We start from the raw sequence: 25,340 nt of genomic DNA, 5'->3' as shown, positions 1-25,340 counted from the left end.
CTAACAGGCATCGCAAATACTACTTTGCGTCACAATACGTACCTCGTCTTTACATCAGCTCCATGTATGCTATATGCATTGGCTGATCGAAGTGAAAACGTTAGGTTAATACATTTGCTACGGACAGCCATTATATACACTGTACACGGAGATTGTTCTCACAAATATTCTGGCAAGTATTTAGGTTATTCTGAATGTACTTTCTTGGGAGTTAGAAAGCAGCGTTTACATTACGAGGTATTTTATGACTTACCAAGCGCGTTCACGGTTTCCCAGCATTCACAACGGTGATACGCGCGGTCATTACGTTCAGAAAGTTGCCCAATGCGCGGCGTGGATCGAAGGCTTGGCACCATATCCTTTCCTGCGGGACTGATAGCCAGCTCGGAACGCGTCCCCCGTGGTCTCCTTAACGCTGCACGCATTTCGTGTTACGAAGTAGTAGTATCGCAAGCGGCGAGTGCAAACCCGCTCGCGTCTTTCTCTCGTGGTGCGTGCGGGGGTCGTCCCTCGTCGATCGCTACTGGACCGTGTTAATCTTGTTTGGAGGAAGGCTCAGTCGTCTTCGTTTCTCCGGGGGATGCACGCCAAACGAGGGCTAGGAGGAGGGTGTGGGTTTGAGACTCACAGCGACGAAACGATATGAGCAACAGATTATATATATATATATATATATATATATATATATATATATATATATATATGTGTGTGTGTGTGTGTGTGTGTGTGTGTGTGTGTGTGTGTGTGTGTGTGTGTGTGTGTGTGTGTGTGCGCGCACAAACGCTGGGACGCGATTACGTGGGGATCTGAGCGGCTTTCATTCGGCTTCGTGTCCCCAGTCCCCCAACTCGTCTATCTGCCTGCCTGGTGGGTTCGGGGTTGTGATTCTTCTTTCTTCGATTGTGCGCCGGCCGCAGATCGGAAATGAAAACGGCGCTGTGCGCGCTGTGTGTGTGCCCGGGGGCGGAGCAGCGGAGCGTGATTGCCTCCTATACCGCCGCTTCGCTCGCCAGCGCGCTGCGGGGGGGTTCCGGGGGCGGGTCGTTTAGATTGCTGAAATATGGTGCCACCGCTCCTCACACACACACACACACCCCTTGCCCACGATTGCCTCTTTTGTCTTACCTCTGGTGGCCCGGGAAGAGTTGGGGGGAGGTCAGTGCGCCTTCGCGCGCTTCTTGGATGCCTCGCGGGCGAGCGCTAATAAAAGTGGCGACGTGAGAGCCATGTTGAATTCGGGATTATTAGGAGTGCGATAGAATTTGTCCGTAGGGCTTCGAGCTTTGCTATATATTGTGCCAGGTGAAATGAAGGAAGTAACCGCAAGAATCTCGTGCTCAAATGTTGGAAAGACGGAGCAAGTGCGTTGTTCAAGGGGGAGAAGGGGGCATGCTTCTTTCTTTCTTTCTTTCTTTCTTTCTTTCTTTCTCTCTTTCTTTCTTTCTTTCTTTCTTTCTTTCTGTCTTCCTTTCTTTCTCGCGGTCCCAAAGGAGTGCAATATCATTCTCCTTAAGACCTGAGAGGTTTTGGTGCTGGTCTCCCATTACGGTGCGCTCTGTGGTGCAGGATGAGAGGAAAGTTGGCGGTCTTCTCGCTTACAACTTCCGACTGGGCCTGCTAAGTACTGCTATATTTAGTCTTCCGAAGACCTTACTAAGTCTTGGTTTATTTAATGTCTGAGTTCCTGCAAGGTGGGTTCAATTTCATTCCTGGAAACGTGGTATGAGTACACATGTTTACAGTGGAGCGCATTTAACTTGCAAACGCGTAGTTGGGATCGCCGTCGAATACGCGCAGCTGTTGTGAGCGTTTTCATCGTACACTATAGCTGTATTTATTTAGTTTTTTTTTTAATTTCGATGTGCGCGTAGACGTCAACAGGATTACAATCTTTGTTGTTGTTTGTTTTTTTTTTCGTCTGCAACGAATACGATACTCTCGACACCTATCACGTACATGTGCGATCTTCCGTGTGATTAAACAATAAAAACCATTTGAAAAAAACATTGTTATTCTCTCTCACGATATAATAATAGAACGCGGCCACTCTACCGTATGAGCCAACCAGAAGTCTAGCAGATCAAAGCGCGTGGCTAATGAATCGACCGTCCCGAAAAGGCATTGGTCTTAGGTTTGAATTTCGGACGAGGACGCATTTTTCTTCAACTCTGACGCTTCTTTTCTGAGAAGCTCGTGCATGTTGCTTTCATCGCTTCGTGCCACTCACAGATATATGACAATTTTTTATTTGTTTCGGGAAACTCCTTCAACCTCGCATCTTTCCACACAACTGTGGCCGAATTAACAATGCTTTTCGTTGGTAAGTTTACGTGCCATTACCCGGCCGCATTCGATAATGATATGTCAGGCATCACGATTGGCTGAGATCTGCTCTTACGAACAATTCAATAGCGTAAGACCCTTTTACGTCGAAGCTTTTAAGGAAACTTTCACAGTCATTTCTGTGCTGTGAAGGCCGGCGTGCGACGCCGTTCCTGGTATCGAAAGAGCCAGCAATGCGACCTGCCTCGTAGTCTCGATTATAGCTACCTGCTTCGAAACGTAATTATGAAGAGTGGTAGAATAAAAGTTACCTTGCGCACACCTCGCTCGAATAGACAAGAGCCTCTCCAATTGTTTACCTTAGCTCGTAATCCATAGTTCTCGTTTCTCGCTCCACGTGTGAGTTCAGCTGGGGGCGAATCGACAAACATTTTGCGGGTATCTCGTCGGGAGCTATGGGCTAAGATCAATTTTAGCGAATACGGGCCGCTCATTCCAAGCGAAATAGACTCAGCCTGCAGGTATTTTCTACCTCCATCGTTCCACGGCAATGTGTACACAACGAAACGGAGCAGATTAAAACGGACGTAAGAGAAGCGGACACGCACGAAAAGAGATTGGGTTGGAAGATGCAGGGTTCGCGTTGGCGCGCCCTTTCAGTCCGTTCCATCTGCCGCGGGGCCGCCTAATTGCTCGCAAAGAAAGTGAAGAGAGAAGCCGGGCACGTCCCGACTTAAAGGCGGGATGGCGTCTCTCTGTGTGTGCTTCTCTCGCGGACTGTCCGTTCTCCCGGGCTCGCAATTAACGGATAGACGAGTGACCCTAATTGCGCCTGCAGTTGACACCGGCGCTTCCTATACTCCGCCTCCCCCCCCCCCTCCCCCTCTTTCCCACTGCCCTCTGGCAGCGGCGGTCAGTGCCATTTTGTTTCCGCTCTGTCGGACTAAGACGAAGACGACTACGTCGCCATCGGAGCAAAAAACGGAGTCGGGACACGGGTCGAAGCCTTTTGTCGGCTGCTTCGTGACCCTGTGGGGTGTGAGACGACGTGACAGTGCTATACGACGATCCAGACTAAAACGATGCAATGCTCTGTAAAGCGCGGCTGGAGTCACCTAATTGTAGGCAGAAATGGCAGAGAAGTTATGCCAAATAGAGAGACACATGTTTAGTGAACGTAAGACGGAGAGGTCGGCCACATAGGTTGGTAGGGTTTTTGAGAGGCTGGGTTACATTTAACCTCCGGTTAGGTTATTTTACTTATCAGGAAAACGTGATTTTGTCTAAAGAAATGAACGAAATGAAAACAACCTGCCGCGGCAGCTTAGTGACCATGGCGTTGCGTTGTTGTGCTCGAGGTCGCGGGTTCGATCCCTGCCGCGGCCAAATGTTGCCGACTTATGCGCTGACCATCTCAATTCCTTGCTGCACCGCCACGGGGACTGGCTTATACATCAGCGGAGAAATCATGAAAAGCTGCCCTTCCCCAAGTAGTGCCATGTGCTTTCGTCAGTCTCGTGACAGTGGAGTTCGTCGCACCTGCGTTAAATATAGGTGCACAAACACATCGGCGCTGGTCACGGGAAAGAGATGTGTTTGTTTTTAGAGCGCAGCTCTTAGGCGGCTGTTCGTGTGGCGAGCGTGGGCGTTGCCCCTCGTAACCGAGCGAACGAACACAGCGAAGGATGTAAGCGAACGCGGAGCGCAGCGGGAGATGAAAGAAAGTCGGCGATAGCGAAGAGGGCCCGAGGAGGAAAGCGGAGGAGGAGGGTATGGCGAACGCGTGAGAAGAAAAGCGTAGTGCGGCGCAATTAGACGGGCTTTACGGAGATGGCTACGAGATGGCGTCAGAGTAGCGCGCGTCGTCTGTATGGAAGCAAAGCGCTGCATGAGCGAGGTCTCTCTGTGGCGGCTGCTGTAAATCGCGCCCACGCGTCACCCACGCGCCGCCTCTCGATCGCAATCATCCGATTAGCGAGACAGTCGCGGCACCACTCCGCTCCGTTCGCAACATGCCGCACGAGACATATTGTCCGCGCCAGCCAATATATCGCGAAATGAAAACACGTATACAGCTGCATCCAAATTTCGCCTTAGAGTGTATCGTAATCATCGGTGAACTTTTTTCTCCATGCCAAAGTAACAGTGGCCGTGTCATATATTCGTGACGTCATGTTCCACATTTAGCGTGTATAGTGAGCGCGTTGTGCAGTGCTTGTTCGGGTTCGTATTTTTGCAAACCAGCTCAACAAAGCGAGTGCACTTGAAGGGACGTACATCTTTGATGCTGTGCGTCGTAACCATTCGTGCGCGTGATCTGCCGTTGGTTCTGCCCGTTTTGTAACTGTCGGCAGAACGAGAAAAAAAAAATAGTGTCGTCTAGTCGACGGCGAGAAAGCTTGCGGGGTTTATTAATGCAGATCTTTATTATTGAGTGTATTGTTTGCCGAATCAGTCGTTATCGCGATTGGCCGATGCGTGGAAGTCGTCAAATCGCGATCATTGCGATCCTTGTGGCTCGCGTTATCTGGCGCCGTCTTCCATCTTTGTAGGCGCTGCACGCTTTCTTCGAGAGATAAGAGTACTCTAAGCACATTTGTCCCTGCGAGCCCAGCGTGGTTCCACGCCCACGCTTCCTTCGCAGTTCTTTATTCTCTCGTTTCTTTCTTCGGCTCCGTCCCTGCGAAGCGAGACCGGCAGTGTATCGCACTCATTGGGCCAACGCTAATGCCAACAGGCTAGGTCGTTAACTCGAAATGCCGCTTTTTCCGCGTCAACGCGGGCTCACTTCGGCGTTGAGTTCTCTAATCTGGTCGCATTGTACTTGCAAGAAAAAAAAAAAGAGATGGGCACAGAGAGAATGACGGGTGGGAACAAAACTTTCTCGTCGGCCGTTGTTTTATTTTTTTTTTTTCTTCCTCTCTATACTCGCACGTTACAGTTGTTTCGTGCAAGCACTTCTCTTTTTCTTCGTTCTTTCTTTCCCTCCTTCTTTGTTTCATTATTTGAGCCACATATCACGTCCAATGGCTCTCAAGAGCCTTGTCTTTCAACTTATTGCGATACTGGCCCCTCTTTCGACCGTCGACATCGAACAGTTGGTTCCCAAGTTATGTCCTCACCCGTCGTCCGCATCTGTATTTCTTTCATGTACACATATATAGCGAATTTTTGTTTGACAAGTTTAATATCAAGTCGCTGCTTATTAGCCCCCGCGTGTGCTTCGAGGTGCTTTCGCGTAGGAGTCGCCGTGACGTTACTTCGACGGCACTGTTCGTCTCCTTTGCGCAATCTTCTTTAACGTTCTGTACAATCCCGAGTTCTCATCTATCAGGATAAAATCTGTCCCGCGGCACCTTTTGGACGTCGTAACATTGCAGAAGCGTGTTTGATGTCTTTACTGTTTTAAGTATGTCTAGTTGTACGGACTTAGTCGACAGCACTTGCGATCCTAAAATTAGAAGTTTGCAGTGACGGCTAAGTGGAGGCTGGGTCGACGCCTCGCTTATCGCTTTTTAGTACGTCCTGCTTGAGATGGGCTGACTTGCTCGCCACTTTGTTTAGCTTTGCTTGTATGATTAGAAACGTTTCTTACTTTTTTTTTCTCGCTAACCCAGAAAAAAGAGGAGATTTTTTTGTTATTCTGCTTTTTATACGAAGCGCCGTCGAAAGAAAACTGAATTGCTAAGCATCCAATTTCATGCGGCCTCCTTTGAAAAGCCGGGATCAAAAAACTCAATCTCTTAAGGCGATCTACGTGAGTCAACGTCAACAGCTAAGTGTTGCAAGTTGCAATCTCTGTTTGCGCGCGAAACCTTATGCTATACATTACCATGCGAGAGAAAAAGCCGACAGAGATGATATGAAACTGACACGGTGGACAGGAAGCATACCGGACAAGTTAAACAAAAAAAATAAAGAACATGAACATATACAGCTTACAGACTGCTCGCTTCAGGATCATGTCTCAATGTTACGAGGTTGCAGCTACACCGTTCGACCACGAAAGTTTTAAAGTCGCAGCCCACGTTTGCCGAAACAAACTGGAGCCCGGGAAGCTTTCGTGCTGAGAGCTCCGTGACGAAGATTGATCGAGCTGGGCCGGAGTTTGGTGGAGGCGCGGCCACTTTTGCTCTGCCGTCGCTATTACTGTGCATCGACTAGCGGAGGCTCGGGCGGTCCTCGAATTCAGTGACATCCTCCTTGTCCACGCAAAAGCATAACGTGTCGTCGCTGTCCCGCCAAACCCCGCACTGGCCAGGCACTGCACTCAACAGCGCTGCGTCCAACGCGCTGGCCAATAACACAAGAAGCTCGCGTGACCGAGAGTTTCGCGAATTCGACTGCTGATTGGTTGGACTCCTGCTTCTAGCTGACGCCATGCTGCACGATACTGCGCATACGGGGCAGAGCAAGAAGCTTGCCCGGCAAAAAAATCATTTTTTTTTTTCGTTCTACTCGCGACGTTGTTGGAGTCGCGCCCGAAGATAACTTTTAAGTTTTCCGTCAAAGTCTCAAGGCATGCTGTCAGACGTTGCAGTATCACCGATAAGGGTTGTTCGGCGGTGCTACTTGTTTCTGACGTGCCGACCGGACGTGGCCGACAACCGTCACAAGTCTGAGAAGCACCGCGTTCATCTGGCGCAGGCTGTATCGGCCGAACTGTCTCGGTGTTTTCAACTTAATACGCCAAGAGGAAAAGTATCGGCACATCCGCCTTGTTCCAGGAAGCGGCGAAGGAGTAGCAGAGGGGAAAGATATGTCGGCGCACCGGTCACGAAACTCGGAAGTCTCAGAGAGAGAGAAAGTGCGGAAGAAGAGCCATTACTCTGATTCAGTCCTCTACGAAATGATGTAGAAAGAAGGTCGTGCGATATGTGATGACCCTCCCAGGGGCTGGAATTGCGCATCACTGCTCTAAGGATGCGCGCATAAAAGCGACTCGTGTAGGTTTACATTCACTTGGCTGGAGACGCTCCTAAAATTACGCCGAGTCCCATTAAAGGGATGGGTCCGGTGGCGCTATGAACATTCCAAAATTTGAAGTGGGTCGTTTTCTCCTACGTGCGAAATAAGCCACACGTTTCATTTTTTGGCATCTTTTTTTTTTTCCGGGACCAAAGAAGCGCCGAGACGCACATAAATTATTGTTCCTCTTGCGTGCGAAACTTGATGCCATTTGGCTGCACACTATGACGTCATATCTGGCTCGTAGCCCCATGCACGCGAGTAGGCGGCTGCTGAAAATAAACGAATGCTGCTCAGCGAGCCCTGAGAACATTACGTGTTCAAATAATGCTAAAATTTCATGAAAAAAAAAGCCAGGCGTGAAACGTCCAGGGATCGTGTGGAATGCCTATGACATCACGTGCCGCTGCCCACGATAAAAGTAAGGCAGATATTTTATGAAACAGAGCTTTCATGCTGCTTAATTTGGTCATCTAGGTCTACTGAGAGCAACCTTGCATGAAAAGCGCACGCTTTTCTTTTTTTTTTCCAAGTTAAAAATTGCACGACAGTTTCGAGCGAGATGATAATGTTCCTAGCTCAAGGATTCAAAGAATCTGAGTCAACGCCACGCGCAAACTGAACAACTTTTTGATTAAATAATCAGTTGTAAGTGAGCGCCTTTGTTCACCTCCCCTCTACCACGTGTGTTTCGTGCTCACTTCCGCACTTAACGATGCTTCCGCGGCTTGCTGAGCAAAAGTTCTGACGACGCAGTTACGGTCGGCGAAGGGCCCCCTGAGCTTCCTCAGCAGCAGTCCACCAATAAATCTCCAAAATAGAAGAGCTTCAAGAGTTAACGCAGCGCCGACGGTGCCGTAGGCGCGATCATTACAGTATCACGCTGAGATCTCCAGGCGGGGATCGATTAAATGCGAGAACACTTGTGCGAGAAGATGCAGAAGTAAGCGTCTCTCTCGAATATTAGTAACAAAAACGCTTGCGCTATTTTTTTAACCCCCTTTTGAGCACTTGCTCGATTGCTACAAACTCGTGGATAAGCTATAAACACACCTGCAACCCGTCACGGGCTACAAACGCCTGCGAGACATCTTACCCTGTCTGCACGTAGCCTTTGATTGATTGATTGATTGGTTGGTTGATTGATTGATTGATGATTGATTGATTGATTGATTGATTGATTGATTGATTGATTGATTGATTGATTGATTGATTGATTCAAAAAGCGACACATAGGCTACTAAAGGCGCCGTCACCGGGAGTGCTCAGGATTCATTTTAACGTGTGGGCCATGCTCTGGCTTAATGAGCTCTCCAAACTGCTCTACACGAGCAATGTAGCGTTCCGCACCCCCACCGAAATACGCGTGCCTCAACTGGCAATTCAACCCAAGACTCCGTGCTCTGTAGCCGAGCGCCCCAGCCCGTGGGGCCCGCAGTGACAGGTGCACTCAACTTCGCCGCCGTACTCATCTTAGCAGAATGCGCTAGCGGGGTTTTCATCTCGTCGGGCAGGCGAACACTCTCGTTAGCTCCCGAGGGGGAAAAAAAAACAAGGAGAAAAAAAAAACTCCCGAGAAAGCTGTCAACTCTCGACGCTATAGTGTGTGCGCACTGCCCACGCCTTTCGCGGACCGCGGACAAAATGGCCTCCGAGAATAGCAACTCCAAGTGTGCCGCCGGCTTCCGACCAGTCTTGCCGGACAGCACCGCCAGGCGGGCGAAATGTCGTCCAGCGGTGACGTTAATGGCCAGCGCCAGGCATCTCGGTGCAGTGTTTACCAGCAGCGCCACCTCGCAGTCACGAACGGATACGGAGGCGGTGAGAGAGCAGACGAGAGAATATGTTTTTGTCTTTAAAAGGCGCTCGAGTTCTTCGCTGCTGCGGCCATGTCGCCACCCGTTTGGGCTGCAAGTTGAGCTCACTACTTGCGCATGCAGTTTCTCAAGCCTAGTCCTATATGTATGCAAAGTTCCCCTGTCATGTATTACGTTTTTTTTTTCTTTTTTTTTTGTCGTCCGCTGTTAGTTTCTGAACATACAAAAAACATACTGCAGTGCAATTTTGCACTGTAGCCAGCGATGACAAACGAGGTGTGATATGGGCTCCTCGTTACGTAATCACTGGGGCGTTCATGGTAGCGCAAATAGGACAATGACGCAGATGAAGAGCAGGACACGCACACAGCGTTTGTAACGCAGTGCGACTTGGTCGCATAATTTCAACGACGCGCAAGAAATGGTAGAAAATGTGACTGGTCACTTGGGGTCCAGGTCGCATTTTATTTTTTATTGGTTTCAGCCGGTATGCCGTTAATAATAAGTATCCATCTCGCTCATGTTTGTCCCCGAAATCAGGCACGCAGTGATGTTTGTGGAAGGGTTTGCAGAACCCGCAACAGAGAAATTAGTGACATCAGCAGCAGGTGCGACATAGGACGAACCGCGAAATGCGATGAATAACTAACGTGACGTCAATTGCATCGAGTTCATTCATCAGTTATTATTTGATTATTCAGTTATTATGTGCCTTCAATGATGTTGAAGATTTAGATAGTCATATTGAACTACATAGAAAATATCCCTAACATAGCTCAATTATTTATTCAAGGGACGGAAACCCCTTCCCATTCTGCGTCATTTGTTGAAATGTTTCGAAAAGAATAACCGCGCTCGCTCACCGTGGGACTGTACAATTTTTCTAACACGCTCATTCGCTGTCCCGGATCTCAGCCCTCAGGTGGTGCATTTTCTCGCGCTCGTGGCATCTCATTAACTCTGATTCTCAGACTCTTCTTGGCAACCGGTGTAAAGACAGCCTTAACCGTGATTTAAAATGTGAGCGCTCTAACAACGTGCCAAAAAAAAAAAAGCCGCTTGGGTTACAAACGTGGCATCTCGTCCGCGCTCTTTCCTGAACAAGAACCAATTTATCAAAAAATATACCAGTAATAAAAAAATGAGTCTGGCCCAACACGCTCGGCCCTGGGGAACCGCTTAATCGGGAATGGAGCCCCGACAACGTGGGTAATTTCCGGCCGTTGAAATTAAATTGCCCGTCGATTCTACTTTTCAGGCGGTGCCTAACAAGTTGTTAATGAGATCTGCCGTGAAATGGGCATTGTAAAGAATGGACGAGATGCTTCCTTTTCTTCTCTCTTTCTCTCTCTTTTTATGCAAACGTGAATAAATTACGCGTGTGTCGTCGTATTTAAGGCGTCGTATCAAATTTTCCGCGGCTGGTATTGACGCCATAGCTCTTCCCAGCTTCATGGTACCAGTGGCCATATACAGAAAAATTAAAAGAAAAAAAAAAAGCTTAAGTTCGTGGTATCTGAAAAGTAAGACGGAAAGCGACGTACAACGCAGTGGCTCGATGCGTTGCAGTGAAGCGAATGCCTAGTCAAGGGGGGAAAAAATGCTGGCTCCGAACGACCTCGTGGTTTTGACAGGGAGAAACGCGTCAGCACCAGGGAACCTCGCAAAACGAAGCTAAGGAAATGGAAGAAGAATACATGCGCGAATAATTATAAAGTGAAGTGGCTGAGGCGCAACGAAGACATCTTTCGCTCTACAGCCTCAATACGCCGGTTTTTTTTTTATTTTTTTTTTAAACCTCGTACACGCTCTCAACAAACGGATAACCTTGCTTTTGCTACACTTGCGATACCTTCTCCTGCCTCTTTGACGTTGTTTCGCGAATTTCTTTTTTTTTCTAATCTTGTAAATTGGAAACTTTGGTGCTTCTACGTAACGCAGACGATACACTTACCCTAATACTGGCTCATTTTCTTTATCTTATTTACAGCTCGAGTGCGAATGAAGCGTTAGAAAGAAACTTAGGGCCCTCAACTATAACAGCAATAAAAAAAATAATTGGAAAAAAAAACAGCGTTGCCTGACCCATGTGCTGTTACGTTGAAAAAGTGTAGCCAAAAAGTGAAAAATTCAATTTTCCACACGCTTGCTTCGTATTCCTGGCGAAAAAGCCTATTACGGTTGAGCCAACAACACCGTAGAAGGTTAATGAAAAGCTGGAACTGACGTCGAATAAAGCGCAGTGACGGCCGGCTTCTTTCGCTCCCCCATCCACCCCTTTTTTTTTTTCTTTTTCTTTTTTTTTTTTTTTTGGGGGGGGGGGGGAGGATGGGAGACAAAATCTTACCAAACAAGAACGTCCACTCCTCTAAACTATATATCCACATATTTTTTTGTTATATCAACCTGGCCACTATATAGTGACGGTGCTTTCATGATTCTGTGTTCTGAGCGTAGTAAACAGGACGTTTCGAAAGAAAATGCGCAATTTCTAAAATACTTTTTTTTCTTCTTTCAACGCTGTCCTAGGCATCGTGTTCTTTGTAACTTGTTTTGTTACTCTCCTGCGATGAGTGGGTACATCGAGATTGGCGTCGACGCGAAGCCTTCGAGATTTCTTGCGAGGTGTTTTCGCGAGCGAAACACCTAGGTGTTTTCGCGAGCGAAGCAGCCCGTCGGGAAAAGCTGCAATTTTTGTTAATGTCTCCGCTGCCATGGAGCACCAAATAAGCACACACAAAAAATTTTTTAAATGAATAAACGAAGCTGACCGGAGTCGGTTTTCAAATACCGTACAGCGTCGTGAGAGATCACGCTTACGTCAGGTAACTTATATTAGTTAGAGTTTTCACGATATGCGCGGTTAGACTTGCGGTAAACGTGGACTGTTGTCTCACGTACCTTTTTAACAAAACGCCGTTTTGCGCATTGAAGTCCAAAAGTAACTGGAACGCCAATGTATTTCGTCGCACATTTTGCGAACGATTATTTCGAAACTGGTGTCATCCTGAGAAATTGTTCGTACTGCATGTGCTTGCAAACTCGCCGGTTACAACTTTTAAATTGCAATACAGGCCGTGAAGTGATTAGTTAGGAACTTAATTAGTGAAATTCCGTTATTTAGCCGACAATGCATTTATATTTTTTGTGGAAGCGAATTCCGCCTCTTCTAATAATCCAGCTGAATTACTAGAATTGTGCCGGTAAGAGGCGATTTTTAAAAATTCAGTATGATTTTTAAAAAATGTTGAAATTGGGTAGGTGTCTAACTGTACTGCCAGTTGCATGAGAGGAGTCGTAGCCGGCACTTTATTTGTGCGCCAATATCTCCATCTATCATGGTAAAAAAAAAAGAAAGAAAAGAAAGCCTGGCACGTCGCTGGCTTTCATTCTGTGAAACATTTCCAAAAGTCATTTTATTAGATATAGTTCGCAGCTCTATATCGTCGCTCTTCTCTGTGTATCGTTTACAGTTTAAAATTGGCGTCTCTTCAAATTTCATTTAGGTTTGGGGAAACAGGAAAGTGTCTGCAATACCAGAAACTCGCGTTCCCATCTCCACTGATGACTTTCTTCGGCAATCTTTCGGTGCTATTTTCCTTCAAAGGCCGCTCTTCACGAATTTCCGCACTGTGCTCACTTACAAGTAGACTCAGCTTCTTTCAAGCAAGACAAGCCTATAGTTTCGAAATTGAAATCGCATCGCGCCGTGCGCTGACATTTACGCTGCTCCGCAAGCATCCCTGAGAGTCATACAACGATTTTCCGAAATCGCGGCAATAACAACTTTGATTCGCCCACACTTGGTGTCAATACTAGATGCTTCAGGTCTTTTGAAAGAGACCAAAAGCACTGACAGTACTACTCTTTCAGTTTCATCTCCGAACGAGCAATCAAAACGACTTTTTTGAGTCGTACTTGTATATTTGTATCAAAAAAACTTTCCCTGTGTTGACGAACTCCAACGAGTGCTTTCTACGCGTGCGCAGTTCCACGCTTAAACCTCGGTTATTCGATACACTGACTGATTGATCGGGTTCGACGCCCCGAAGCACTGTCCTGGCTCTGAGTGTCAGCGTAGTGGAGAACTCTGACTCGGCTTTCACTATACTGAGCTCGATAACATGCACCCAGGCCTAAGTGCACGACTGTTCTACATTCAGCCCCCGCCTAAATTCGACATTTGCGGCCAGGTATCGCCCCCGCGACCTCTTTCTCAGAAAAGGAACGCCATAGCCGTAGATCCATCGCCGTGGGTGCTTATAATGATGATGATGATGATTTATTGGCATCCCCTTTGAAACGGGGTGGCGACAAATAGTCACCTAGCCTGCTTGATTTAATCAGGTATACTACACATGTTCTTTATCTCGCATTTTTGTATACCTTTTTCAAAAATTTAGCTTGTACCGCTGCCTATGATTTTAAGAGATCAGGTCGTATCGATCTTTTCCCTGCTTTTTTTCCACCAGTACTCTAATCGTCTCTTGCTGATCTCTACGGCTGATCTGTTTATGTTTCCTTCCACTTTAAACCCAAGCGCTTCTGGGAGTTGCACGTTACCTACGGTTCTCGCTGGGTGGATCCCGTCGCATTCCATTAGGATGTGCTGAGTGGTCTCTGGATCTTTACTGCAGCATACACATGTCTCATCTAGTTCCGAATATTTGTTCCGATATGTTTTCGTCCTTAGGCAACCGGCTCGAGCCTCAAATAGCAAGGCACTGCCCTTTGTGTTATCGTACAGATTTTCCCTTCTAATTTCTTTCTTCTCATTCTTGTAAATCTCCATTGTCCTTTTCGTTTCCATTCTTTGCATCCAATTCACGGTCTCTATTTCTCTCACTTTCTTTCTGATGACCCCTGGTTGTCTATTTACAGTTTCGATTATCCTGTACTTGGTTGCCAACTTCCTTGACCTCTTCCTCCATTCTGTGTCCACGCTTTTCATGTAGAGATACTTGTGCACTTTAGCCGCCCATTTATTTTCATCCATGTTCCTGAGCCTTTCTTCAAAACTATACCCCGGCGACTACAGCGATCCTGGCGGCAAGACGAAACCAGAAACTCGCTTATAATGCCCGCCTCTATATAGAGAACACAATGCGGGCAACTCGCTACAAGTTTTGTTTTCTTTCTTGAAGAGCTTGAGCTTTGCTGAAAGTTTATCTCGTCGCTCCATTACCAGCGCTCCAGTTACAGAAAGGCCAGCTTCAACCATTCGTGCTTCTAAAGCCGTGCACGCTTTTAGCGATGCGGAGACAGTCGTCTTCCGAGCCAATATCGGTGCTCGAAGGAAGCGTCACGCGCGATAGGTGCGTCTCAAAAAGGAATCCTTCGCGTGTCAAGGGAGCAACTAAACACCGTAACGTCGACGGACACGTCTCGAAAGAAATGTTCCTCCTTGCCCGCGCTACCGCCGCCAGCCCTGTCTCGGCATCGGTAAAATCAGGTCTGACGCCCGGAATAAAAGCCTTCGTTGCCGTTGCACCGGTTGCGCAGGGCACACCCCCGAAATAAAGAAAAAGGAAGCATTAGTACGGCTTGAGTCTCGGGGGGAAAAAAAGAAGAAAAAAAAAAGGAAGTCCTCTGTGTGTTTTGAAAACACACCCCTCCGAGGAGGAATCGAAGAAAGGTGCTGAAGAGCGAAAGTTGTAAACATCGGGGAGGGGAAAGAGCTGGAGCGACGCGGGAAAACGCGAAAGGCACACTTGTCGCATTGTTTCCGATTTCTCGGTGAAAAGAAGAGCTTCTTGATACTAACTTCAGAAGAAAAATTAAAGGACAGAAAAAGACGGCGAGACGGAAGCTTCAAGTGTGAAACCGGCCAGCCGAGTCAACGCGTTCTTGCCTGTCTATCTTCTCCACATCTTTCTTTTTTTATTTACGCACCTTCCCTTCCGCGTCGTATTTTATCGCTGTCAACTTCGATGTTTCGAACGTGTGTAGTATGCCCTTGGCAAGGGCAAGAGACGCGGGACTCGGGAGATGTTTGCTCTCGTCTCTTCGATCGGCTTCGACTTTTGTTGTCTCTCCTGTTCAACTTCCGAGCTGTTTAACTCTTATGAAACTATCTCCGCGCGTTTCTAACCAGGAATCACTGATCCAATGCGTTTCTTCCAAACTTGACGCTGTTTCAATATTGGAGAGTGTAACGCTTATTGTCGTTTGGACCTCAAGTGCGATGCAGCAGTTCTTTTTCTTTTTGTTTTTTTTTCCGGAAGCAGTCCTTCATTTTCTGACAGCAGTTAGTGGTGAGACCGCCGGATGAAGACCTGAAATCAAAAGACCACCACGCGTCACTTGCGTTCGGTCGTCTTCTAGTTTTGTGTAGAACTAATGGAAGATGAAAAGTAAGCGCGGGGGTTAAATTTACACAAGTGAATCCTTTCTAGATGGTGCACTCTTTTTGTGACGACGACAGCTCTCGGGAGAACTTCATCGCGTGGCACTTTGAACCCTAAGCTTTAACTTCACCCTGCTTGGCTACGGAGGAGCGGGCAGAACTGTGTCGTGAAAATTGCTACGCTTATTTATTTACCTGCACATAATGTGAACACGTTGGTGCCTTCAGTGGTACCTTCCCTGTATTCTACCGCCCGCAGTGTGATTGAATTGTAAAATTATTCACTCTTTTATTATTTTTTTAGTTTCCAATACCTTAACGCATCAAACCCCAATAGCTACTAACTATAGTCTGTCAAGTCATTTGGTTAAAAATCTGGGAGAACTAAATACCAGTTGTGTGCACGTTGCGCAATCTCACAGCCTATTTATCAGGGCTTCGTGAGTTCTTAGAAACGTCTCATCTTTACACCTTCAGAAGGAAGTTATTCTTCTTTTTCTTTATTTCTTTGTTTATTTGCCTTGTCTTTCAGCCTCGCCCATCTTAATCTGCAATTTTTTACGCATGTTGATTGAAAAACTTAAAAATACGACGCCTGAGCTTGTTTTTATTTGCGTAATGAATACGTGTTTGTAAATCACAATGACTAGAACAACTAAAGATACTTGTTTAGTTAAGACTTAATAGTCGTACCGCGTCTCCTGTAAGTAAGGCATTCGCAAACTGTTCGAACGTCACAAGAACACTTAATTTCATTGAAGCAAGATTCCTTGCTTTCTTTAGGCAGCTTCTTAGATAAGCTGTGCCCTCCCTTATCATCGCTATCCCTCCCTGTGTGTTTAACGTAAAACAAATATATATATATATATATATATATATATATATATATATATATATATATTTGTGAAGGGGGGGGGAGAGCGATTGGTTCAAAAGAGAGAGAAATTAAAACATGAAATGCAGTGAGGTTATCCAGAGTAACCGTCCGGTTGGCTACTCTGCAATGGCAGAAGGGCAAATGGTAGAAAAGATGAGGAGAAAAGAGAGCATATGAAGAAAATTTGTTACCGGAAGCACAATTGAAGCTCCTTACAAAAGTTGCAGCTTTTCATACGGTCCCGCAGCTTTTCAACGCTAGCTTGTAGTGTCTGTGCCTCATGTTGAAGGTTTGACTTAAAGTGCTACTGGGCATTTATACCGCCTGCAATTTCGTCCCTACATACCCATCTCTGCTCAGGATCGTAATTGGTGAAAACAGTCTATTGCTGATTCTAGGCGCGCTTTTATTTTAGGCATCATCTCCTTGTTAGCTAATTAACGTGCCCTGGAAAGAAATCAGTAATGCGAGAATGGAAAACTGTTCTGTCGAAGGGAAGGCATGCGAGTTTCAACCTCTCAGGGAGCACCCGCATACACGAAGCTGTGTAAACATGTCGTCGTTATGGATGGAGTTTTGAGCTGCAGACATGAACTAATGTAGCAGGTCTCGCGTATGTTTATAACCCAACGTAAACTGCAATTGCAGCTCGATTAGTTATTTCAGCGTAATTAAGCCGCCCCGACCACAGGCACGAGCACCCGCATAAGATGACTACGAAGACGCCGTGCGGATTATTTATCGTGTAAATACGGTCTTTGGATACAACTTTGCCCCGTCAGTGGGACGGTCGTAAACGAGTCACGGGTATATTGACCAGCACAGCCGTTTAAGTAGCCCAGATATATTCTAGGTCCTATGATAATGTGCGCTGAACACAATTTCTGGCATACCATTAAGAGCTCTTTCTTTACATTATCTGATTTCTCTAGGACCTAATTGTTGTTTAGGCAGCGTGAATAGATGAGTAAGCACACAGTAACTGTGGCGAAATAAGAATATTTGGTCTTTTTTCTATCTCTCTTTCTGTCTCTGTCTCTCTCTCTGTCTTCATCGATTGTACATCGGCCATTTTCTGAAACAAAAACGCCTTCTTTTATGTTTTGGTAAGTGTTTTCTCGTTTTACGTGTACGTCCATTACCCAATACACCAAATAGAAATGTTTTTTTTTTTTTTCGTGTCTTTAAAAATGGCAGGTTGATCTTTCTTTCTTTAACGTTCCGCATTTTCTTCTTATCGCGGAAGTGTACTCGGTTTGCCGTTTAATCGACACAAATAAAGAATAAAGGAATGAACGAACTATTATATTCATGCTAATGTTGAAGATTGTATGAGCTTTTCTTCTCGTACTGAAGGCGTTCGTGCCGTAAAGCTGTTCGAAGTTCTGTTCCGCAACGCGTGAGCGCAGTTCACAAAAAGCGTTCTTTTCATTGCGTCTCATTAGCATTATCGCTCCTCAAGCAAAACTCTCGGCAAACACTGTCACTCGTTACAGTCAGTGCGTAGCGGGGCGGCAATGATGCAACCAGACGCAGTTTGTCATAAGCGCGTTTAAGCCGATCTTATACCGAGTGCTCGTTATGTGGTCCGTTTGCGAAATACCGCTGCGCCAACAAAAGGCCGCAACCCTGTTCAGTACGTCTAAGAGTGCGCGACACGGCAATGCATCTGCGTGTCTCGAAATGCTATTCACGTCACGGAACGTTCCGTTGCATACTTGATCAGCCACTTATGTGCGCCAACCAAAGAACACGTGGAGCGGGGGACCTCGTTATGCAGCCGAGTGACACAAAAGCGCGTCGCCGCCGTGTTGCGCAACACCGCCACAGGCGGACGTCTCCAGTCTATCACTTATTCTTGGATTCCGTATAGAACGCGTTCACGAAATAGGCGCAGGTGCTGCCGTCTCGCGTGTGTCTTTTGAAGCACATCGCTTGCGCGTGCACCGGGCTTCTCAGACGCCGGTCTGGTCCCCGAGGGGTCGCCAACGGCCACTGTCCACCCTTGTCTCGCCTTTCTCTCTAACGGACACGCGTCTAAACGTGGGCTGGCATCCACGAACATCACCTGCCGCCGACCTTCTTGTTCCTAATCATATTCCGGCGCAAGTGCCTGTCCTCCTTGCGAAAGAAGTAACGCGTAAATGTGCAAGCGGGAGAGACACTCGCTAAGAGAGCGAGGGGGGAGTACGGAGGGGTGGTCATTGTTGACTTCGCCTAGAGTGCTCCGATACTCCGCGTGCACTTTAAATGCGTGCAGCGTAGGATAAGCCGCAGGGTGGCACCGAGTCGCATCGCGTCGCAGCAGAGAGCAGTGCCGAACATCCTCAAGTGCTCGAACTAAATCTATGCGTTCGTTCTTAAGCGTCCGAAACGCTTTGATGATTCCAGTTTATTGCCGCGATGCACATTTTTGCCGCTTCGTCTGCTTACCCGTTTTGAAAGCCGACGATATGATCGCGGGTGTTTGCCTATAACTTGGTGGCGCCGCGTCTCTTAGCTTTGTGACACTACGCAGTTGCTTTAAGGTCACTCTGAGAGTGCTCCTGTGAAAATCGCACTTATCTAGTCACTGAATCTGTCTAGCTCGTAGTTCGTATTCTGTATTCACGCATACGCTTACTGGCCCTGATTCCTCCACAAACAAGATGCTACGCAGTGAAACACGCAGGAATAACTATTAAAATGCAAACACACACACACAACACATGTTTTGTTTGCGTATATTATGGCTCACTCTAAGATGTAGCGCCTAATTGGTTTTCGCGCACTGGGGATGTATTCTGCGATGATCGCCTCGGCGATACTATCGCCTTCGCGGCGTCACGTAGGGCTCAACCAGCCAATCATCTCGTAGGATTTTGCTCAACCAGCCAATCAGCTGGCTGATTGAAGGTTATGAAGGTTAAGAAAAGGCTGACGTCAGGTTGGGCACGAATGTTAATTAGTTGTCTCCCCTCTTATAGTCGACCCCCGCTGCACATTGGTCCGCGCGCTAAACACTCGCTTTCCGTGATTGGCTAACGCCGAGCTCCGGCTCTCGCACTGCTGCACCCATTCTGTGACGCAATGCGCGGACGAGAAATGCTATTGGGCGCGGGAGCTCGGACATTATTTATTGCGTTCCCGACGCGTGCTCGTCACGGCTCATCGTGCGTCTGCTCTCCGAGTCGCCCCCGTCATTGTCGTCGACGCCATCACTCTTGCAGTAGGGGAGCCGTCGGGCTGGCGCCGTTTTCCCAGCACGAGCCCAGTGGGACCGGAAGACCGTCCGAGTGATAAATTAATCGCGCGCGCTCCCGAAAACTTCGATTGCCGCACGACGTTGCTTCCTGCTGTTCACGAAACGGTTGAGAAATACTCTTGTCGCCACTTCGTCCTCACCTATACACAGAATCGGGAGTTTCTCAGCCTGTGTATTCACGGAGCTTTGGGTCGTCGCGCGAGAAAATCGATCGGGGTTTTCTGGCGTTGGAGTTGAATCCTCATTGAGCTCTGTACTCGTGTTAGGACGTAGCCTCAGGACGAATTTACATTTCTTTTTTTTTTCCTCCCAATCGTAAATTGTAAGCAGTTAGACTTCGAAAACAGGCATTGTCCAAGCCGACTTTGTGCGTCAAGCTCTCCTATGGGATGCAAAGTCGATAGTCTTATTGTCTCTTTCTCTCTCTATCTCTCTCTATCTCTCTCTCTCTTATGTAACGCTGACATGACAACGACTCGGTCGGACATCATATTACTAAAAACTTTTAGAAAAAACTAATTTATCGTTTGCTTTGTTTTAGATTATTTGCTTTTTCACTAAAGTACTGGGACGGTAGAAAAATATGCGAAAAAAGAAAAAGTTCGGAACTGAACCAGAAGCTCAGACAGCGCAAGACACTAATTGCATTTCTTCCCTCGACGGAACCAACAAACCACGCTTCGGGCTCTATCTACATCGGCTGTGTGTATGTGTGTAACTATAGCAAACGTCGTCGAGAGACAATAGTGTCTGCAGCGGAGTCCTGCCGGGCGCCTCGTTCTGTGTTCTCAGAAGGTTAGCGTGCGCGGTCGTGGCGCCCCCAAACGACTGAGTAAACACTCAGCAAAGGGGGGTCGTAGCCAGGCGGCTCGGTTGCTTTGTCTTGGGTGACCTGCTTCGAGGACGTCCGCGTTGTCTCCCTCACTAGTGACGTGCAGCGTCCTGGAAGCTATACAGACCTGGCGTTGCATGAACAAAAGCCCCGTCATCACGAAGCTTTTCGCAGCCAAGCGTTCTTCGCGATTAGCGGGCGTTGACTTAGTTGAGGCCAATCGCTACGATAAATAATATGACAGCGAGTGCGTTCAGTCACTCGCCAAACTCTCTTAATTGCTAATGGCGGTGTGACGGCTGCTCCTGATTGGACAATGTCTACCGCAGCTTCTGCATCACTGCGCGTATCTCTGTCGACAGTGCATAGGGTTAGCCCGTTGTTTACTCGGGCCCGTACAAATGTCGAGGCTTTGGTATCGGGCGGCAGGGCGGCATAGGCTAGACAAGCATTATAACTCACCGTCGGAGAGTTTGTTATTTTGCAGTTAAACATTTTGTTCCGTTCGGGACGGCAATGCTTGGTTATGGTCGTACACCGCTAGTTGCTTTCAAATGCTCAATGAAGTGAACCTTGATTCGCATTGAAATTTGCGAGTGATGTTGACATGAATCTTTCCCGGTTGACAAAGTGAAATGCAGCTCCTCTCTCTCTCTCTCTCTCTCTCTCTCTTCTGAAAACGTAGTATTGCAGTCGTGGTATGATAGGGAGGCCGGAGAATCCCAGGAAATGACGGGTACGGAGAGAGGCGAGAGCTGGAGGCGTAAACAGGGAGCAGTTATTGATTCTCCTGGAAATGGGAAAACGTGGCCGAGACAATTCCGAGGCACGTTCTCTGACACCAAGTTAGAACCTGAGTAAAGCGTGACTAGCTGGTGGAAGATGCTGGTCGTGTACGTACATCGACCTCCTATAAGGACGGAACGGAGATGGCATAATAAAATGCCTTTGCTTTTTTTATATATACAAGGTGTTACCAAAAGGTTCCGGGACATTGAAAAGCATGGGCAAACTGTGTGTGGTACACATTTCGGCCGCTAGATTTCGCTAGCAGTATGCCTTGCGGATCAGTGTGCTAAACGACTTACATCGAAGAAGAAGTATTCTTTTGCGAAGTGTTGTTTTGCGCCCGCTCACACATCACTCGTTGTTCGACTGATTTGGCACAATTCTTAGCAACCAATATGACAGACTTCAAGGAGCAAACGATTTGTATCAAGTTTTGTTTTACGCTTGACAAAGCTGTGGAAGAAACTCATCGTATGCTAGAGGACGCTTTTGGAATCGGTGCCATGAGCCAAAGTATTACGATTTTATGGCATAAACGCTTCAAAAAGGGTCGAATGTGTGCTGACGACGATGAACGTTCTGGACACCCGTCAACGAGCACAACTACGGAAACGATAGCGGAACTTCGTAAGGCTATCGTTGGAAATTGCAGGCTTAACTAAAAGGATGTCTGCGAGATTGTAGGGCAATCGTACGGCGCAGTTCAGCGAATTTTGTATGATGTTCTGAACATGAGGCGCATTGCTGCAAAATTTGTGCCTAGAGTGCTCAGTGACGAACAGAAAATGCACCGTGTTTCTGTCTGTAGGGAACTGAAGCAACCAGTTAGAGACAATCCCACATTCCTCTCCAGTGTAATAACCGTGGATGAGACATGGGTTTGTGGCTACGATCCTCAAACCAAACAGCAGTCATCGCAATGGAAGTTGCCAAATTCCCCGCGGCCGAGAAAGGCACGTCAAGTTCGTGGCAATGTTAAGTCCATGCCCACTGATTTCCTTTTTTTTTTTATCTACATGAAATTGTCCACTAGGAATTCGCACCTCCTGGGCAAACCGTGAATAGCGAGCTTTACTGTGACGTTTTGAGGCGCTTAAATTAGAGAATTCGTCGCAAACGTCCGGAAAAGTGAATGAACAACAATAGGCTTCTTCATCACGACAACGCGCCCGCCCACACATCACTCGTTGTTCGACAGTTCCGGACTTCCAAATAAATCACAGTACTTCCGCACCGACCCATTCACTTGAACGCGCCCCTTGTGACTTTTTTCTTGTTTCCAAAGTTGAAGTTGAGGCTGAAATGACGTCGCTTTCACGCTGCTGAAGAGATCCAGTCGGAATCGCAGGCGGTCCTCAACACACTGTCGCCTGGAGAGTTCCACAAATGCATGGAATCGTGGCAGAAACGCTGGGATCGGTGTATACATGCTGAACGGGACAACTTTGAAGGAGACAGTGCTGATTAAGCGTTATGATCAACAAATTGTTTTTTACGACTGAATTCCTGGAACTTTTGCGAAGCACCTCGTATATATTCCTGTGTAAAGTGAGGCTCCTTTAGGGGCAAACGGAGAACGATGTACTTGTTTTGCTATTAGCACGTCCCCATGCAACACTGACTCTTCTAGTGCATAAAAAACGTTCCTAGTCATAAAAAACGTTAGTGCATAAAAAGTTATGCTTGCAAACTTCCTACGTTGTTATTATTCACGCACTATTTGTACGAATCCTCCATCCTTCAGAAGCATTCGCTAATCACTCTGAGAGAAGCTTTGGAACTGAATACCTTTAGCCTTGTAGTAATAAGATTGCTCAAGCAGTACAATGTCCATGACTCCTGGCACGGGACAAGCGCCTTCTCGATGTCAAAATGTAGATTACCTACGCCTCGTCCGTGCTTGCGTCCGTTCGCGCGTGCTTTTGTGTGTATGGACAGTAGTAATTACTGCACGATACCCGCGTTCAAGTTACCACGTCCCGCATCGCTGTGTCGCTGCCGTTGTTGGGTGACATGTTTGCCTTCCACAGTGACAGTCCTGACATCGCTTGCTCTTTGATTGCATCTTGTCTAGACAGATGAATCCGGCTCCCGCGTGCGACGTCTCGGATGACACCTCCATTGAAACTTGAGTCGGCCTTGTTGGATTTCCCATTCGCTGATGAGAAAATGTGCACTGCCTAAGGGCACTTCGCAAAGTACCCGTATTCCTTTTTTTATTTATTAATTTACCTTAGCGGGGAGCACAATGTCAGCGTATATTTGCTTGTCACATAATTCTGATCTGTGCTAAAGCTGTTCTAGAAACGTAACAGTGAGCAGTCTCCACTTTGCTGATTATTCACCCATGCCCGACTGCAGCACCAAAGAATGTGTACATAAATTCAGAAACGCTACTCGGACTAATAAAGCAACGATTCCATTGGTGCACGCAGTGAAAATCGAAATAGCACGCCATATCATAAAGATCGCGTACGCGGGAGCGTTTCCTAATATAAATTTTTGTGCGTAAAAAAAACGCTAATGGACGATGTCGACATTAGTGAAGAGAAATTTGGTGAACGACATGAACTCCGCAAATGAACAATGACCTAATCTTGGTTGGCTAAGGAGTGGTTGTCCCCCTACACGCTACAAAACATACATGATTGCAGTGCCATAGACGAATGAGAAACCAAAATTTCATATCAGTAGGCAAAATGAGAAGAATGCCTAAAGCAGAAGACGCATTATAGCGTAGTTGACTTGAATTTCGACATTTCCAATGCAGCGCTATTCCTTTAAAGGAAAAGCCCGCTTCTCCCTATATATATGTCCTTCAACAGCGGTCTCGTACTGTTTGTCGTTGTGTTTGATTTGTTCCTTTCGCGTTTCATTTTGTCATGATAGTACTAACGAGCAAATGATGCGAAAAGGAATTTAAAAAAAGATGCTCGAGTACTCACCTTCGTATCCCTTCTTTTATCACTGCGCAGGCAACGGCAGCTGCGACCAGGTGATCATGAGTAACAGCTCCAAGAACGGCACCATAACGAGCCCCAACTACCCGAACCCGTACCCACCCAACACGCGTTGCAACTACCACTTCCAGGGGGAAGGAAAAGAGCGCGTCCAGATCAAGTTCACCGACTTTGACCTTTACATGCCTCACGAAGGCATCAAGGAGTGAGTCTGCCTTTCTACTTCTTTTTTTTTTTCTTTTTGTCCGTTCCTCATCGCTTGCTACACCGCCTCATGCGCAACCTGTTTTGGCATGCTAGTCCACTACTGCTTCGTGGCTTTGAACGAACGCTAATGTCGTTTTGTTCTTTCGTAGCTGCTATAAATGCAGCTATTCAATAAGCATCTATGCATGGCAACACACTGTTACATTCCGATTGATTTTAATATGAATGATTATTACTTCAACGCGTTTTCACCGGCAATGAACACAAGTTTTCCCGGGTATTTCATTAAGGACGACGTGAAAAAGTCCAGATATTTCACGCTGAGCGTCAGTCACTCGTTTATAACCTAAACTCAGGGAGGAAAAGGTGAGAAGAACCTTAATATAATCCAATTGCACTGAAGTTTGGGTAAGTTGTTACGTTGTTTGAATAAATGCAATGGCACAAACAAAAAATGATCAAATCAAGACACCCTCAATGTAGATACACACCACAAGCGCCAGCGTTCTACTTACATTCTCGTTTTCGTTTACACTCTGTGTGCGTTTAAGCCGTCGTTCTCATTTTCCGCGCCATTTCATTTATTCTAACTCATTATTCTGTTTTTTTTTTTCATGATTTAGCTTAAATTATAGTGTCATGTACCCAAATTCAAAAGCATTCAGCGATTCCTGTTATCACTTTAGGTCCGTCATGACACGGAAGAAAAAGAAAGATTCATCGCAGTTTCACCGAAAACGACCCGCGTTTTCGCTTTTACGCTGTCTGTACATGAAAAATGCTCGCAAGAGCAGGCGCTATCCTTTTTACATGTCATTCGGCATGCGTCGCTTCTTTTGCTTTGACATTAGTTTAATGCCCGAAAGCAGCGTACACTCGGGAGACCTGCCCGCGGACAGCGGACGTCCGCGTCACTCAGCCACAACAGGACACGCTCTTTCTTCCACTCGTACGTGCACGCCGAGACTATTTGTCACGGACGTCCATTCCTCTTTCATTTAAATCACCACACTCTTT

The 25,340-nt window shown here is 46.9% G+C and overlaps 1 protein-coding gene across 3 annotated transcripts in view; it reads left to right on the top strand.

The window, feature by feature from the left end:
• The window catches only part of LOC119460887 (suppressor of lurcher protein 1), a 485,454-nt gene that overhangs the window by 336,089 nt on the left and 124,025 nt on the right, over window positions 1–25,340 (top strand). For all 3 annotated transcript variants that reach the window (XM_049655114.1, XM_049655115.1, XM_037722002.2), the window contains exon 10: window positions 24,132–24,321. In XM_049655114.1, coding sequence (XP_049511071.1) covers window positions 24,132–24,321 — 190 coding nt within the window. The remainder of the gene's footprint in view (window positions 1–24,131; window positions 24,322–25,340) is intronic.

The sequence above is a fragment of the Dermacentor silvarum genome, chromosome 8 (genome assembly GCF_013339745.2).
Source record: "Dermacentor silvarum isolate Dsil-2018 chromosome 8, BIME_Dsil_1.4, whole genome shotgun sequence".
In the NCBI taxonomy this organism is placed as follows: domain Eukaryota; kingdom Metazoa; phylum Arthropoda; class Arachnida; order Ixodida; family Ixodidae; genus Dermacentor; species Dermacentor silvarum.
This window is presented reverse-complemented; position numbering and strand designations above follow the sequence as displayed.